Raw genomic sequence first — 16,497 nt, 5'->3', positions numbered from 1 at the left:
AGCAGGGAAATCAATTAGGAGGCTGTTATAATCCAGGCAGGATTATCCTATTACCTAGCCCTATGACATAGTAGGCCCTAAATACATATTTGTAAAGTAAATGAAGGAAGACATAAGTGGTCTGGCTCTCTAGACTACCTAGGAAGGTCCACAGGTCTGGTGCAGGGACTCTGGCCCCAGCACAGGGCATCTTCACACCCCACAATTTCCTTTCTTCTCACCTCCCAGGGAACTTCTCCCGTCTGATCAGTGCCTTGTTCTGACCACTTCTCCCTCTCCCTGGGCTGCCTGATCGCTCCCAAACTCCTCTGAGCTACTCTTGTTGGATTTGGGGCGCCTCAGAGGAAAACAGCCATCGGGATCTCTCTGGACAGGCCTGGGTGAGGTCCCAGGCGTTTCCCCAAAGCTGTGATGCACAGTCAGCCTGAGACCCACTCCTCTCTGCAGGTCAGATAAATCCAGAAGCAGGAGTGATGCTTCTGAAAGCTCAGGATACTAGGCATTTCCAGTGATGTCTTCCTGGGCTGGGAGGGCTTTGCCAAGGTCTGTGAGAAAGACACAGGACGAAGAGAGGAGCGGGATGGACCCTTCGTCAAGCTGGTGGGAATAAGTGGTGTCCGCGGGATGGACAGAGCATCGCTCAGCTAGCGCTGCACAGATTCACCGGATACTCTCTCGGTTCAGCCACCTTGAATCTTTACTAAGAAGGAGGGGAATGGAGGCAGAATCCCTTGTGTCATTTTTAATTGATTTCTCCAGCATACAGAGAGGGGCTGGCACAAGTCCAGGGAAAGTGGGAGCTGGGGGAATTCATCAAAAATCGACCTACTGATGACTTGAGCTGATGAAATAATTAGCTCCTATTATCCTCCAGTCTCTGGTCATGGAGATTTGACTTCCATCCAGAGGAGCAGCATCCTGGCTGAAGGGTTACAGCTGCCTGGGAATGGAGGGGAGCATTGCTAAGAAGACCAACTCTTCCTGGGTGCCAGGAAGAGTCCAGTCGACCATATCCCCAGCTCCACCCTCGATCTGGCCCGGCTCCCCTGTACCTCCGCATTACAGGCCCAGAGCCAAAAAGGCCCTCCAGGGGCACCTGGCCTCCTACTGTTTCAGAGCCAAATGAGGAAACTGAGGTTGGGAGACTCTTAGGAACTTACCTGGAGATCTGCTTCCAGGAGGTTCTGGTTGAGCAGCTGACTCAAGCCAGAGTGGGTTTGAACCCAGTCTCTGACCCTTATTTGCCCATGTGATCATGGGAAAGTGCTTTTAATTCTCTGTGGCTCAGCTTCCTCATCCATAAAATGGGTATAATATCGATGGGTGGATATGCGGATTAGACAAGTTGATATATCAATACATAAAACGCTTAGAGCAGGGACTGGAGCGTTGCAGGCCCTCAATAAGCATTTGCTGTTACTATTTCTGGTATGAGAGTTGCTGTTTGTAGGGCATCCGTCAGAAATTCGCTATTATTTTATCACTTGATGTCTATCTGAAGGAACATGAATGTGTATTTTTTTTTTTTTATTTAACTGTAGTTGGTTTACAATATTGTGTTAGTTTCAGGTGTACAGCTTTGGATTCTTTTCCATTATAGGTTATTACAAGATACTGAATATAGTTCCCTGTACTATACAGTAAATCCTTGTTGTTTATCTACTTTATATATAGTGATGTGTATCTGTTAATTCTGTATTCCTAATTTATCCCTCACCCCTCCCCTTTTCCCTTGGGTAACCGTAAGTTTTCTGTCTGTGAGTCTATTTCTGTTTTGTAAATGAGTTCATCTGTATCAGTTTTTTAGGTTCCACATGTGCTATCATATGATAGTTGCCTTTCTCTGTCTGACTTATTTCACTTAGTATGATAATCTCTAGGTCCATCCATGTTGCTGCAAATGGCAATGTTTCATTCCTTTTTATAGCTGAGTAGTACTCCATTGTATTTATATCCCACATCTTCTTTATCCATTCACCTGTGATGGACATTTAGGTTGTTTCCATGGCTTGGCTATTGTAAACAGTGCTGCAGTGAACATTGGGGTGCATGTAGCTTTTTGAATTCGAGTTTTCATCTTTTCCAGATATATGCCTAGGAGTGGGATTTCTGGGTCATATGGTAGCTCTGTTTTTGGTTTTTTTAAGGAAACTCCATACTGTTCACCAATTTACATTCCCACCAACAGTGTAGGAGGATTCTGTTTTCTCCATACCCTCTCCAGCATTTATTATTTGTCGAATTTTGATGATGGCCACTCTGACCAGTGTGAGGGGGATACCTCATTGTAGTTTTGATTTGCATTTATCTAGTAACTAGTGATGTTGAGCAGCTTTTCATGTGCTTCTTGGCCATCTGTATGTCTTCTTTAGAGAAATGTCTATTGAGGTCTTCTGCCTATTTTTCGACTGGGAAGTTTGTTTTATGAATGGGCTGGCTGGAGTGTCAGTCAAGCTCTCGGTTTCAGTTGCAAAGCACAAAGCATCCCAGTGTATTTCCCGAGGTAGGGAGACATGGACTGATAAACAACATGATTCAAGGATCCTCCCCACCCCCCATGATTTGGGATAATTCAGGGACACATTAGAGTCTAGGGCGCATCTCCTTTTCAACCCTCTCAAGCCTCCCATTACCTCCAGCAGAAAGTCTCTGGATGGTGCGTAATGTGCCTCGTTGCCTTTCAACACCTGCTAATTTCCCTTAAACAGAGAGACAGTGCAAGTATGAGAGCTGCCAGCCCAGAGCTCAGCTTAGAGCCTTAAATGTGAACTAGAAGCTGTTAGACGGACGGAGTTAACACAGTTTCTGCTCTGTTTGACTTTATTTGTGTGATTATTTCTACAGGAAAGGGACGCTGCTTTTCCATTTATTCTTGGATAGAAAGTCGTCTTTTTCAAAACCATGCGTTTCGTCTTTTTCAAAACCATGTGTTTATGTCTTTATTTTTAAATGAGGCTATTTAAAGGAGCATGTGAACCAAATGATAGCGGAAGGGTTGTGCAGAGCCGGCAGAAATTGGGGCTATGGCCCCTGAATATGAGAAGCTGGGAAACATGAGTTCAGTGGTGAGAGGCCCTCACCAAGCTGTCAGGGAGAACAGAGGTCAAACACTGTCCCTGCTCTTTTCTCTCCAGGTGACCTTAGGACAGTGATTATGCCTCAGTTGTTCTCAGTTTTGTTTTGTTTTTTTTAATTAATTTATTTGTTTGCTTTTATTTTTGGCTGCGTTGGGTCTTTGTTGCTGCGCCTGGGCTTTCTCTAGCTGCGGTGAGCGGGGACTACTCTTCATTGCTGTGCGAGGGCTTCTCGTTGTGGTGGCTTCTCTTGTTGTGGAGCACGGGCTCTAGGTGTGCGGGCTCAGTAGTTGTGGCATGCGGGCTCAGTAGTTGTGGCTCACGGGCTCTAGATCTCAGGCTCAGTAGTTGTGGCGCATGGGCTTAGTTGCTCCATGGCATGTGGGATCTTCCTGGGCCAGGGCTCGAACCTGTGTCCCCTGCATTGGCAGGCAGGTTCTTAACCACTGTGCCACCAGGGAAACCCTGTTCTCAGTTTTTAAATGGGGATAATAGTAGTACCTGTGTTAGAGGGTTATTGGGGAGATTGAGGGAGATGCTGTGGAGTGCCTGACATGGGACCCAGCTGCAGTGGTGCTGATAATAATCTAATAATGGTTTTCACCGTGAATGATGTGTTCCAGTCAGTACACACCATGTGCCAGGCTCCGGACTCAGCATTCTGCCTTAACTCATTTAATCCTTCATGTCCGTTTTATAGATGGGGAAACCGAGGCATAGAAGGGTTGAGTTACTTGCCTAGGGACACCCAGCAAGTAACTTTAAAGTCCATGAATTAAGTATCATATAACATGGGCACAAAGCAGCCGCCCAACACATGTCACTGCAGTCACCCTGGCTGACTTTGCGAGATGTGGGCTTTAGCAGATAAGGAGATGGAGGTGGAAGTCGATGCCTGTCCGCCAGTCCCATGAAACTCACAGTTCCCAGGTCAGCTTCCCGATAATGTGGGCTTCATCTCATCTCCCTGCACAGATGTCCTTTCAGAGGCCCCTGGGGTAGGAAGCCCTGTGTGGAGCTTGCTCTCTATTCTCAGCCTTCTCTCACTCTGTAGAACACAGAGAACCTCACCAAAATCTCCATTCCTTTATTTATCTGAATATTTATTTGGCACTATTCTGTGCGAGGCATGGTCCTAGGTGCTGGGGACAGAGCTGTGAGCAACACAATGCTAGCCTCTGCCCTCGTGGAGCTGTGACCCTTCCAAGGGGAGAACTGGGCAATAAATAAGGTAACTGCAGGTGTAGTAGGGACTGTGAGGAAATAAAACAGGTTATAAAACACAGAGAGTGCCTGGGGCGGGGGCAGCACCTCAGCTAGGGCAGTTAGGGCAGGCCTCTCCAAGGAGGCGACATTTGTACCAAGACCTGGCAGAGGAGAAGGAGCCCATCAAACAGAATCTGGGGAAACATTCCTTCAGGTTTAAGGAGGAGCAAGTGCAAAGGCCCTAGGGCAGGAACAAGCTTGACTTGTCTAAGTGACAGAAAGAAGCCAGGGGCCTGAGAGCAATTGAGAGGACCGGGGAGAGGAGGGCAGGGGTCGGATCACACCCGCCCTGTGTGGGCTTGGTGGGGAGTCTGCATTTTGGACCCCAAGCTATGAGAAGCCAGGGGAGGGTCTGAGCAGGTGAATGACAGGGCTGGGACTAAGGTGAGCTGAGTGCCTTGCACCCGTCCACCTGGAGTGGGTGCCCCTTCAGACCTGTGCCCTGAGCACCTCCCTGGTCTCACCTAGTCCAGGCCCTGTGAGTTGTATGTTTGGATTTGAATTTTAGAAAGATCCTGCTGGCTGCCCCCTGGGGACATGGAGGGTGGGGGCAGGGGAGGAAGTGGGAGACCCCTTAGACGGCTGGTGCTGTCCCTGGGAGAGATGATACAGGCAGCACATCCCCCTGTGCGGAACCTGGGATCCATGATGAGTCCCCTGAGCTGTGGCTTGGGGTGGGGTGGGGTTCCCCATGACAGCAGGGCCAATTGGAGTCGTTCAAGGTCACGGGAACGGTGACTCAGCCCGACTCCAACAACCTTGGTTTCCTCCCAACACGTCTGCTTGCTTGCTTTTTCTTTCCTTTTAGACAAATGAGACCAAAAGTCTATATCTGGACAGGACTTGAAGGCTTATTTCCTCAGGAAGTAGAAAAATGACCGCAGAGAGCAAAGAGCAGAGCGAGATCTGAGACCCGCCTGAACCAAGATTAGCTGGCCCGCGTCCCCCGCCCTACCTTTGCTTGTGACCCCATCTGGCCCGGGGTCAAGGGGGTGACCAAGGTTGCAGTGGAATGTGACAATTCTTCTCCCTCAGCTTTTTAGCTCTCAGTTTCCTCTGTTGTCATTTTGTTTATTTTGCCACGTAAAAACCAATATGAATAACTTGCCCAGTTACAGGATCTGTTGACGGGGGGACCTTTGCGAGCATCCCCGTTGGATTGAGTTCTTATAACAGTCACGTATCCCCATTTTATTCATGGGGATACTGAGGTTCCTCGCTGGCTTATCGATGGGAAGACCCAGCTGCTGAGTGACGGAGCCAGGCCTGAAACACAGAGTTGTCCAGCCCAAAGCATCAGCCCGGCTCGTCCATACCCCTCCCCAAATCGCACGCTACCTGAGAGCTGGGGCTCCGTCCACTCACCTCTGCGTCCTCCATGGTGCTGGCAGAGAACAGATGACCAGAAATGTCTGCTCCTCCAGACTGGGCTTTTTCCTTTCCTTTCACTGGGAGGCGATTTGTCTTGCATTGGTTGGATGGTTCAGAGACAGGCTGGCTACCTGACTTGGGACTTGGGCTGCCACCAACGTATCCAGAGGATCGCTGGGTCCAAGAGAGGAATTCTGTCTGCAGAGGTAGTCTCCGAAGGCTTTCCTGCCAGTCTATTCTCTGAGCCAGTTGCAAATACTTTTCTTGTAACTTTAGCCGAGTTGGGTTTTTGTTCTGCTATAGCTGTCCCTGATCAAAGAAACTCTCACTGTCACTGCCAGAAGGCATCGTAGAAATCATTATGCAAGTCTGAGCAGTTGGGCGGCCTTTACAAAAAGATTGACCTGAATCTTTTCCTCTGACTTTAGATCGGTGAGTAGAGAGGGAGGAGAGAAAAGAAACAAATCCACAAAACACAACTCCAGACTCCTGCATCCTGCCAGAAGCAAGGGATCAGTGGAAACATAAAATGGCACCCCCCGGTGTCCTGCTTTGCTTGCTCTCTGCAACTGTCTTCTCTCTCCTGGATGGAAGTGTGGCGTTCCTGTCCCACCACCGGCTGAAAGGCAGGTTTCAGAGGGACCGCAGAAACATCCGTCCCAACATCATCCTGGTGCTGACGGACGACCAGGATGTGGAGCTCGGTAAGACCCTGGCCGCTGGCAGGCGGTATCTACCAAGCTCACCGTGCTGGGTCTCAGGATCCTGATGCAGGATGCTCGGGTAGACCCTGCAGGGTTCATGTCCAGTCGATTGAACCAAGTCCTGGGGTGGTCCCACACGCGTGAATGCACAGCTGGGTCCTCGAGGTTAGGGGTCTCCAACCTTTCTCTAATGCGGGACCATTCCTAGATTCCTCCAAAGTCTTAAGGAGAAGAGATGTTAAGACCAATTCATTATTTCTGTCCAATTTCTATTGAGAACCTACTACATTCCAGGCAATATTCTAGGGCCTGGAACTTCAGTAGTGAGTCAGGCAGGCACAGTCTCTACTCCCATGGAATGAGGGAGACAGATAATCAGAATCATTGCTAGTTCACATGGAGGATAATTTCAAGAAGGGAGAAATGCTCTGGGGTAACTGAAGAGGGTGCTGGATGCAGGGGGAGGGATGGTCAGAGCTGTTTTGGATTAGTTATCAGGGAGGGCCCCTTAGAGGAGGTGATATTTGAGCTGACGCTGAACAGAAAGAAGAAACCAGCCTGGGGCATGTGTGTGCGTTGTGTGTGTGTGTGTGTGTGTGTGTGTGTGTGTGTGTGTGTGTGTGTGCACCCCTGCTCCACCAATCTTAACAGGTTTGGGTGGGCTCGGCCTTCCTTGGTGGCATCTAGGGGCAGGGAAGGTGGGCCCTATTGCTAGTGACCCAACTCAATTCACAGATTTGGTGCTTCAGGAGGGTGAGGGCAGCCGCCTCTCGTCCTGAGCTGCTTTCCCTCTTAGTGCTGTGGGCTCCAAGGAGAGCGGGTGAGGACAGGGGCCCTTGCCAAGATATAGTTCATTTATACCGATGGCAAGCAGGAAAAGGGCACCCTCCCTTTATCGCCCACACAGCATCCTCCCTGAGCCGTATCCTCGCTTCACTGTGTAAACCATCCTAGACTTCTCCCCGTCCCTGCTAAGCAAGGCCCTGGGCTCCTCCACCCAGCTGGGCGTCTTCATTTACATGAGGCATTTCTCACCACATTTTCATTCACCTGAGAAGAGGTCCCCATAAATGAGGCCACCAGGAAGGAGGCCCCCAGGGTCAACCTCAGCTGGACCTTCTGTTCCCCGGGGTCAAACTCCACCTATATTTCCAGCTTACCTCTGGGGGTCTCTCTCAATGTCAGTCTTCTTTCTCCTTTTCTTGTGTCTTCTTGCCCTTCGAATTCACTGATTTTACTGGTTCCATTTCTCCACATTAAACCCTACACAGCGCTGCCCTAGAGATGCATCTAGGGGGGCGAGCCACAAATGCAAATCACATAAGTAATTCTAAATCTTCTATACTTTTTTAAAAAGTAAGAAGAAACAAGGGAAATTAATTTTAAAGACATATTTTGCTGAACCCAATATATCCAAATTATTGTCATCTTAACATATAATCAATATAAAAAATCATTAATGAGATAGTTTACATTTTTTATATTGCTTTTAAAATCTGGCATGTACTTTACACTTAGAGGACATCTCAGGACCCGCTACCTTTCAAGTGCTCAGTAACCATTTATAGCTACCGTACTGGACAGCATACAACCTCTGCATTTTCCTTATCCTATAAGTTAGATTTCCCTTCTCATCATCAGTGATGATGACAGACATACTACTGGGTATTGTGAAGATCTGGGGAAAAGCCTTCCAAGCAGAGGGAACAGCGTGTGCAAAGGCCCTGAGGCAGGACCAAGGAGACAGATGTGGCTGGAGCCTGAGGAAGGGTCATAGCATGACCCTGGAGAGAAGGAAGGGAGCCAGATCTTGGAGGTTCTCGTGGGTTGTGGTAAGGAGTGCCAGTAGTTGACCAGGTGAGTGGTGGGCCTTTAGCCTCTGCCCACTATCGAAGGGCAACTGACTGTTGTTGGTCGCAACAAATTTCAAGGTTTACTGGAGAAGCCTTTGCAGCCAAACATAAGATTGCAGTGAAGATCCAACTGCAAGTCTGCACCCTTTTTGGATCCATTATTAAAAATATGAACCAGTCTTTTAAGCACCAAGTAAAGGTGATTTCTATACATCCAAGCCATTCCTTATAATGGTTTGTATTAATGATCACAAGTATAGATGTTTCTCAGGGAATTTATCTGTGCAAAAAGAATTTGCAGCCAAGAAGCAATCAAAGCCCAGGGCTTTTATTGACAGTTTGACACATATGATACCTATCTCACAGGCAGCATTTAGAATGAGCCACATTCGATAGCCATAGGGAGCCTACAGAAAGTGTCCATAGGACTGTGAGTTTTGTTTCTGGCAGAATTTTGCAAAGAGTGCCCACAGGCAGCACCTGACCTCAGGGCACCTTGGTCTTGTCTCATGGGGCCCCTCAAGCTCTTTCCATCGTAGTTCTGCCTGGGACCCCCCCCGGACGTTTATTCATGCATTCAACAGATATTGATTAAGCATCTACTCTGTGCAGTGCACTGTGCTGGGAGCAGGAGATCTGGGGAAGGATCCCTCCAGCTGGAGAGAACAGGAAAGGCAAAGACAGTTAGAAATGAGCTTTGTGGGTCGGGACAGAAAGAATGCCTGTGAGCCAGGTGGACGGACCCAGGGTATAAGTGGAGAGTGATGAGGCCAGGTCATGCGGGACCTTGTGGCCATGGTGAGGGTTTTGAGTTTTATTCTTAGTGAAACAGACATGAGTGAAAATGGGCCTTGAGCAAAGGAGGGGCTGTGACCTGACTTAGGTTCCAGTAGGATCCCTCTGGCTGTTACGTTGAAATAAATGACGTTAGGAGGACAGGACCATAACGGGGCAGGCGAGGATGGAAGCCTGGACCAGCGCAGGAACAGTGGAACCCGGAAGACATGCATGAACGGGTTGGATGGGGGCTGTGGGTGGTGAGGAAAGCAGGAGCATTAGTGGTGACTCCTAGATCTTTGGCTGGAACCAGGGTGAATGACTGAACACGCACTCTTAGGAGCGCCGCATTTTTGCTGCAGCTGTGTGATCTAACTAAGCCTCATGTCAGAATCTGATTGTAAGTTTGCACCTGTGACTCTCGAATAAAGCCAGCAGCTTATGCAAATATAAGGAAAGGGCCTTCAGGTGTCATGAGGACGTGGGAGAGAGGAAAGCAGAGAAAACCAGGGCTAACTTAAAACACCCAGATCCATTCTCTTCATTTTAGATGGAGAGACTGAGGCCCAGAGAAATGAAGTCACTCGTCCAAGGTCACACAGCTAGAACGTGGCTAAATAAGATTTGAACCCAGAGCCTATGGTCTTAACCACTACTCTACTTAACCAGTCTCCTGGGATGGCTATTCAATTGTTTCCAGATTGGGAGTGTGTTTGTTACTAGTTTCCACTATTACCAATACCGTTGCTGAAAATGTCTTTATACGTGCATCTTGGCATAGGTGAGCGAGGATTTCTGAAAGATAAATTCTGGGAAGTGGACGCAGTAGGTTTGGATCCCTCGTGTTTGATGGTATCTGTCACTTTCCCCCCGCAGCACTCACTTGCACAGATCAGATCGGTGCCTACAAGTCTTCCCTTCTGCGAAGGAGCCAGCCCCTCCAACAGCATTTGGAGGAGGCTGTGCTTCTTTTAGGAGGTGAGGGATGATGGCAAGGTGGTAGTGGAGGGAGGGTGGGATTTTTATAAACCACCAGACAGACCCAGATCAATAATGCATGTCCCCCAAAAGGCCAGCACATTATCTCACAATCAGCAACAACTGGCACACAGAGGGTAGTCCTAAAAAATTTATCATCTGCTCTTTTCTGCTCATCCAGGCGGCAGTTCTGACAGTTCTTGGGGCTGGAGACTTCTCAACTAAGATGATTCCAGGCTTTCTTCCAGTCCCGGGGCGGAGAACAGCCATCCATCCTAATTAGGGTCTGGATGAGAGAGCTGGTATGGGACACAGCACAGAAGAGGGGCTCTTTCTGTTTCCTGATTGTGAGGGGGGTGCATTTAACATGCCTCCCTGAGCTGTCATTTGAAAGTGTCCAGTGCCCAGGGGAACAGGTTCCAGGGCATATTGGTCAGTAAGTGGCCTCCATTATTAATGTATTTTTCAGAGCGATTGGGAAAATCCCTGTGTTTGGGTGACCCTTGGAGACCAGCAGGGTCTTGGCCACCCTCTTTACCAGGAGGGTAGAAGAGGGAGAGGAATACAGAAGCCAAGGTCTCGTTTGCATGTGTCCTTCAAATAGGCCTTGAAACCGGTGGACTCTGCCAGGTTTGCTAGTTTAATTCAATCCAGGCAAACCCTTGGTGAGCCTCCAGGGCTGGAACAGGCTCTGAGACACCAAGATGAGTTGGACATGGTCCTTGCCTGGAGCAAGAGAATATTTGCGACATCCCAGGACCGTCTGTTCTATTACGTGAACTGGACTTACCTTTTGAAGCTTAAGTGTTATTTTAACAGGAAGCTTTAATTATGACTGTATATGAAACACTGGTATCCACTAGTTTTTCACTAGTGGATACTAGTGAAGGTCACTGCAAGACCAAGTCTAATGAGAACAGCAGTGTTTTCACCTTTCAGCAAGATGTTGCCTCCCTTGAGGCGGAGGCCTGGATGGCTTTGTTATGAAAGGTGATGGTTTCCTTTGCTGTGCAAAAGCTTTTAAGTTTCATTAGGTCCCATTTGTTTATTTTTGTTTTTATTTCCATTTCTCTAGGAGGCGGGTCAAAAAGGATCTTGCTGTGATTTATGTCATAGAGTGCTCTGCCTATGTTTTCCTCTAAGAGTCTGATAGTGTCTGGCCTTACATTTAGGTCTTTAATCCATCTTGAGTTTATTTTTGTGTGTGGTGTTAGGGAGTGATCTAATCTCATTCTTTTACATGTAGCTGTCCAGTTTTCCCAGCACCACTTACTGAAGAGGCTGTCTTTTCTCCACTGTATATTCTTGCCTCCTTTATCAAAGATAAGGTGACCATATGTACAATGGAATATTACTGAGCCATAAAAAGAAACGAAATTGAGATATTTGTAGTGAGGTGGATGGACCTAGAGTCTGTCATACAGAGTGAAGTAAGTCAGAAAGAGAAGAATACCGTATGCTAACACATATATATGGAATCTAAGAAAAAAAAAAAAGGTCATGAAGAACCTAAGGGTAAGACGGGAATAAAGATGCAGACCTACTAGAGAATGGACTTGAGGACACAGGGAGGGGCAAGGGTAAGCTGGGACAAAGTGAGAGAGAGGCATGGACATATATACGCTACCAAACGTAAAATAGATAGCTAGTGGAAAGCAGCCGCATAGCACAGGGAGATCAGCTCAGTGCTTTGTGACCACCTAGAGGGGTGGGATAGGGAGGGTGGGAGGGAGGGAGATGAAAGAGGGAAGAGATATGGGAACATATGTATATGTATAACTGATTCACTCTGTTACAAAACAGAGACTAACACACCGCTGTAAAGCAATTATACTCCAATAAAGATGTTAAAAAAAAAAAAAAGGTGATGGGCAGTTTTGAGAGAGGCATTAAAGGTGAAGCAGGCCCTCCCTGAGACTCTCTCCTTGACGTCATCAACAGGATGGAGACTAGAAAAGGAAAGGACTTTCTCGAGTGTGAGTCACAGGCTTTGAATGTTAGGGCCACGCTTATGTGGTACCACCTGGCAGTAACTCTTGTGTGTGAGGGTTAAGGAGACCCTGCTGGTCTCCAAGGGTCATCCAAACACAGGGATTTTCCCAATCGCTCTGAAAAATATATTAAAAAGAAAGGAAGGGAAGTCAGCAAGGAGGGGAGGGGAAAGGGAGAGTTGTGATTTTATGTAGGGCAGCCTCACTGAGAAAGGGAAATTTGGGCAAAGAAGGTAAGGGAATGAGTCAAGGAGCCTCCCCCAGGAAGAGCATTCCAGGCAGAGGGAACAGTGGGTGCAAAGGCCCCGGGGCAGAAGCAGTCCCGGCAGGCTCCCAGAGCAGCAGATGGCCCACAGTGGCAGAGCAGTGTGAGCAAAAGAGACGGGAAGAGGTGAGGTCTGAGAGGCAATGGCGGGGGGGCGGGGGAGGGGGATCATGCAGGGCCTTTGAACCAGAGGGAGGACTGTGGCTTTCTAAATGAGATGGACACGAGCAAGGACATTGACGTCACCTGACTTACGTGTTAATATGACTCCTTTGGCTATTTTATGGAGAATAGATTGAAGAGATATAATAGGAGAAGTGAGGGGTCTACTGCAATGGTCCAAGCGCAAGATGTTGGTGGTTCAGACCAGAGTGGAAAAAGTAGTCAGACGCTGCCCAGAGTTAAAGGGTGGAGCTGATAAGATGTGCTCATGGATCTGTTGTGGCGTGGGAGAGAAGAGTCCAGAATAACTCCAAGGTTTTGGTCTGAACAATTGCAAGGAGGGATTTTCTGTTTACAGAGATGGGGAAAAGCTATGGTCTGGAGCTCAGTTCTGGACCTGGTAAGTTGCAGATGCCCATGAAAAGCCAAGAGGAGCTATCCAAGGCAGCCAGCCTTCAGAGACAGAAGCTCAGGGGGGAGGCCCAGGCCTGGATGGGCCTGGAGTGGGGGAGGGTGGGAATTATATGTAGATCGTGTGCCTGTTTGTGCTTTCCTGGGTCGGAGACCCTCACTGGATTCTCAGAGGGGCCTGTGATCCTGAAAACAGCAGGCCTTCAGCCTGGAGGGCTGTCTTGTAGGAGAGGCTGGCTCTTGAGAGAGAGGCTCGGGTGGGGGGGCTTCTGGCCAGGCATTTGTTTGCCTCTTTCCATCTGTGAACACAAGGAAACCACACCCTGTGCTGCAGACTGATATCCAGAAATCAATTCTAAATTGCAGGCTTGGGTGCTCTGCAGGGGCCAAATGGCTGGAAGCCCAGGATAGTGTGCCCAGATTCCGGACGCCAGATCGGTGGTAACTTCCAGTGTAGCCTCTCTGAGATACCAACTCCTGACATTCCTGCCGCTGCTCACCGGAGTTAGAAAAACATGTGGATGCAGGTTATCTCAGGAAGCAGAGAGGCTCACGTGGACCCACCCTGGTGTTCAACTTGCCAAGCACATTCCGGCAACATTTTTTCTTTTTAATTCAGCAACACTTAGGAGATCACTTAAATTCTGGAAGCTAAGTGTGTCAGCATTAGGTTTGGCTGCATGTAAAAGAAAATATAACAGTGGCTTAAACAAGACAGAGTTTTGCTTCTTACTCACATAAAAACGTCTGGAAGTTGGCAGTTCAGGGCCAGCCTGGTGGCTTCAAGGTTATGAGGGACCCAAGCTCCTTCTCTACTTTTGTATTCTACTATACTTATTGTGTGGCTTCCATCTTTAAGGTCACCTTCATCATTCAGAATAGCTGCTGGAGCTCCAGCTATCACAGCCACATTCCAGGTAGCAAGGAGGAGGAGGAAGCAGAAGGGCAAAAAGGATGGACCTTCAAGTTAAGTCAGCTCCCTCTAAGAACCGCATCCCAGACATCACCTACAACACGGACAGAACTTATTTAATTAGCCACACAATCTCAGCAGGATATATAAGACACATTCAAACTTGAGTTATTCAAGGAGGGTTTAACTTTTTTGCTAAGGTATGAGCAAGTGTGGGGAAATCACTAGTGATAGTGCAGTACTCAAGGCTAGTTAGTAACAGTGGGGTCATCCCCACTCCAAGACCAAGAGGGTGAGGGCAGCAAATGATTACTGGAAACTCATGACACAGGGCCGTTCAGTAGGAGCTGTCACCCTGTCACCCTCTGTTGACACCACAGGGAGCAAGATGGAGGAATCCATACCCAAACCTCAGTTCTTTTGCTGATCTCTTGCCAGGGCCCCCCATTAGCCAAACCTAGTCCAAAGCCAGAGTATAAAGCCACTTCTGGATACAGCCCATCCAGGTCAGCTCCCTGGGCTGGAGAACGAGGCAGACAGTGGATCTGGAAGGTTAAAGGAAGGACCACTCCCACATGTAGCTACAAGAGAGTCTGGGAAATGCAGTTTCCTAGCTGGGTGTGTTGAAGGTGAAAATCAGGGCGTGTTAATAAGAAGGGGAAACAGTTATTGGTGGGCAACCTGGGGTCTCAGCCACACCAGAGATCAGGAGCAAGGGTACCCCGAAGGGGCAGCGCCCCCAGCAGGGGGTGTGTGGTTAAATGATGGGCACCATGAGGTGGTATAGGACACACGTGCTTCCCCACCGAGTTCATGGCCCCCACCCCCAGCCTGTCCTGGTCAAGGCTCTGTACCAGCCTTTACCCAAACCCACAACCCCTCCTCGCTCCCTTAAAGCCTGGTCTCTGTGGGTCTCCAGGCCACAGTGTTACTTTGCGAGTTTACTTAGCTGGTCAGTTCAGCTGGAATAGAATCAGCTACGGGTTGCAAACCCAGTGCCTGCAGGGCCAGGCTGGTACCACAGATGAGGGAAGTGGCCCTGATGGAGGCCATGCAGAACCGGAGGGGAGCCCTACTGAAGCCAGCCTTTGCTACTCAGATCCACCCACCTGTGGGCCCATCAAGCCCAGATCTGTGTATTTTCATGCAAAAGCCTGAAATCAGGATTGATGTGAAATCTCCCAAATAAAAGTTAGCAATTAATTCAGATTTTTAAACACTTCTGAGCAGACCTAAATCCAACACACGCAGACAAGAGTCTGTCCGGAGGCGCTTGATTTGTGAACTCTGTGTTACACCATATATAGTTGGGAGCTACTGTAATTTAAACTTTTCAAAGCTAACATGTTTTGAGTCCTTTCTGTATGCCAAGCATTGAACTAAATAAAGGCTTTGCGTATATTTTTCTCAATTAAAATTCTGCAATAGTCTAGGTAAGAAAATGCGATGGTTAAACATAGATTTAAGTCAAGACCCTGGGTTTGCTAACCGTGTCCCATCTCCCACGACTTCCCAAGGAGGGTCCGACATCACAGACTCTAATTATTTACCTATAATTTTAAGAAAACAAACATCAGAAAACATCATCGCTTTAGTTATCCATCAAAACCAATGCCTCCTCTGTAATGCCACCCAAGTTGGGGGCCGCAGGACTTTGTCTTGGGGGGGTGGCACGTAGGGTACATATTCTCCTATAGTTGACACAGAGCTCTAGGACAGAAAGTAGATGTGAGCCACCTAAGTCCCAGGAATGGCCAAAATTGGGTCATATTTTGAATCTTGAGAGCCCCCAGCACCTGTTAAGTCCCCAGAGATAGCAGTTGCCCTGACCCAAACCTTTAGAAGAGCACATTAAATCAGCGTCTTCCAAAATGCCTTTTTAGGACACAGGCCGTGCACGAAATCATCTTGTGTGACAGGTCGACAAACATTGATTTTACTACTTACAAACTTCTTTCGATATGCATGCAAAAAAAAAAAATCTAAGTGGCACATCAAATCCAGAATTTCACATAGTTACTTGGGTTGAGATGAAAGTTTATTTTTTTAAAGTCACATTAGAGAAAAATATCAAATCAAATAAATAGTAGCCCAGGTGGTACACTGAGAGCCCCCCGCAAAAGCAATCAGAAAGGGGACGGGCAAATGAGTATGTGAAGGAAGCACCGTGTTTCTGGCAGGTGAGTGGTTTGGGCACCAGAATTTAAGTCGCCATCATCAGGGTGGCGGTGAGGCCTCCGCAGTCTATTAGAGTCAGCGAGGAAGGTGTCAGGGTGACCTCACCCTGGCCCAGCGAGGGCGGAAGGTTTGATCACGGAAAGAAGCCAGGTCTGTTTTTGTCTGCGTGTCCCCAGGCTTGTGTTGGACGACAGAAGTTTTGGTTGGCTGGCCTTTTTATTTCTGTGTGGCCTGGTCCTCCAGGCCCTTCCCTCCCCTCAGAGCTGTCCATCTGCGTTAGGGCTGTGCTGGGCAAGGAGATTAGATCATATGTTTTCCTGTTCCAGATGTGGATTTCTTGAGCCTCATCACTGTGGCAGCTTTAATAAAACAGGTTATGGTCCCCAAGGGGAGGCTTAACATGTCGTGCTGCTTACGTACAGATGGGGCTGTCATTTCAGGGCACTGTTAAATTGTGCTTTAATAGTGGATTGACACAGCTCCCCTTCAGCTGGCTTATTTGGGCCAGGGTGAGCGCCCCGAGCAGACAGGTGCAGGGAACTGCTGGAAAGAGT

General features: G+C 48.2%; 1 protein-coding gene across 2 annotated transcripts in view; it reads left to right on the top strand.

The window, feature by feature from the left end:
- The first annotated feature begins 6,219 nt into the window (after positions 1-6,219).
- SULF2 (sulfatase 2) overlaps positions 6,220-16,497 on the top strand; it is a 116,268-nt gene continuing 105,990 nt past the window's right edge. The window contains exon 1 of one of the 2 annotated variants that reach the window (XM_007446936.1): positions 6,220-6,415. In XM_007446936.1, the coding sequence (XP_007446998.1) occupies positions 6,241-6,415 (175 nt within the window). In that variant the 5' untranslated portion in view covers positions 6,220-6,240. The remainder of the gene's footprint in view (positions 6,416-16,497) is intronic. The other variant, XM_007446935.1, reaches the window with a different exon arrangement.

This window comes from Lipotes vexillifer, unplaced genomic scaffold (assembly GCF_000442215.2).
Source record: "Lipotes vexillifer unplaced genomic scaffold, Lipotes_vexillifer_v1.1 scaffold565, whole genome shotgun sequence".
NCBI classification, from domain to species: domain Eukaryota; kingdom Metazoa; phylum Chordata; class Mammalia; order Artiodactyla; family Lipotidae; genus Lipotes; species Lipotes vexillifer.
This window is presented reverse-complemented; position numbering and strand designations above follow the sequence as displayed.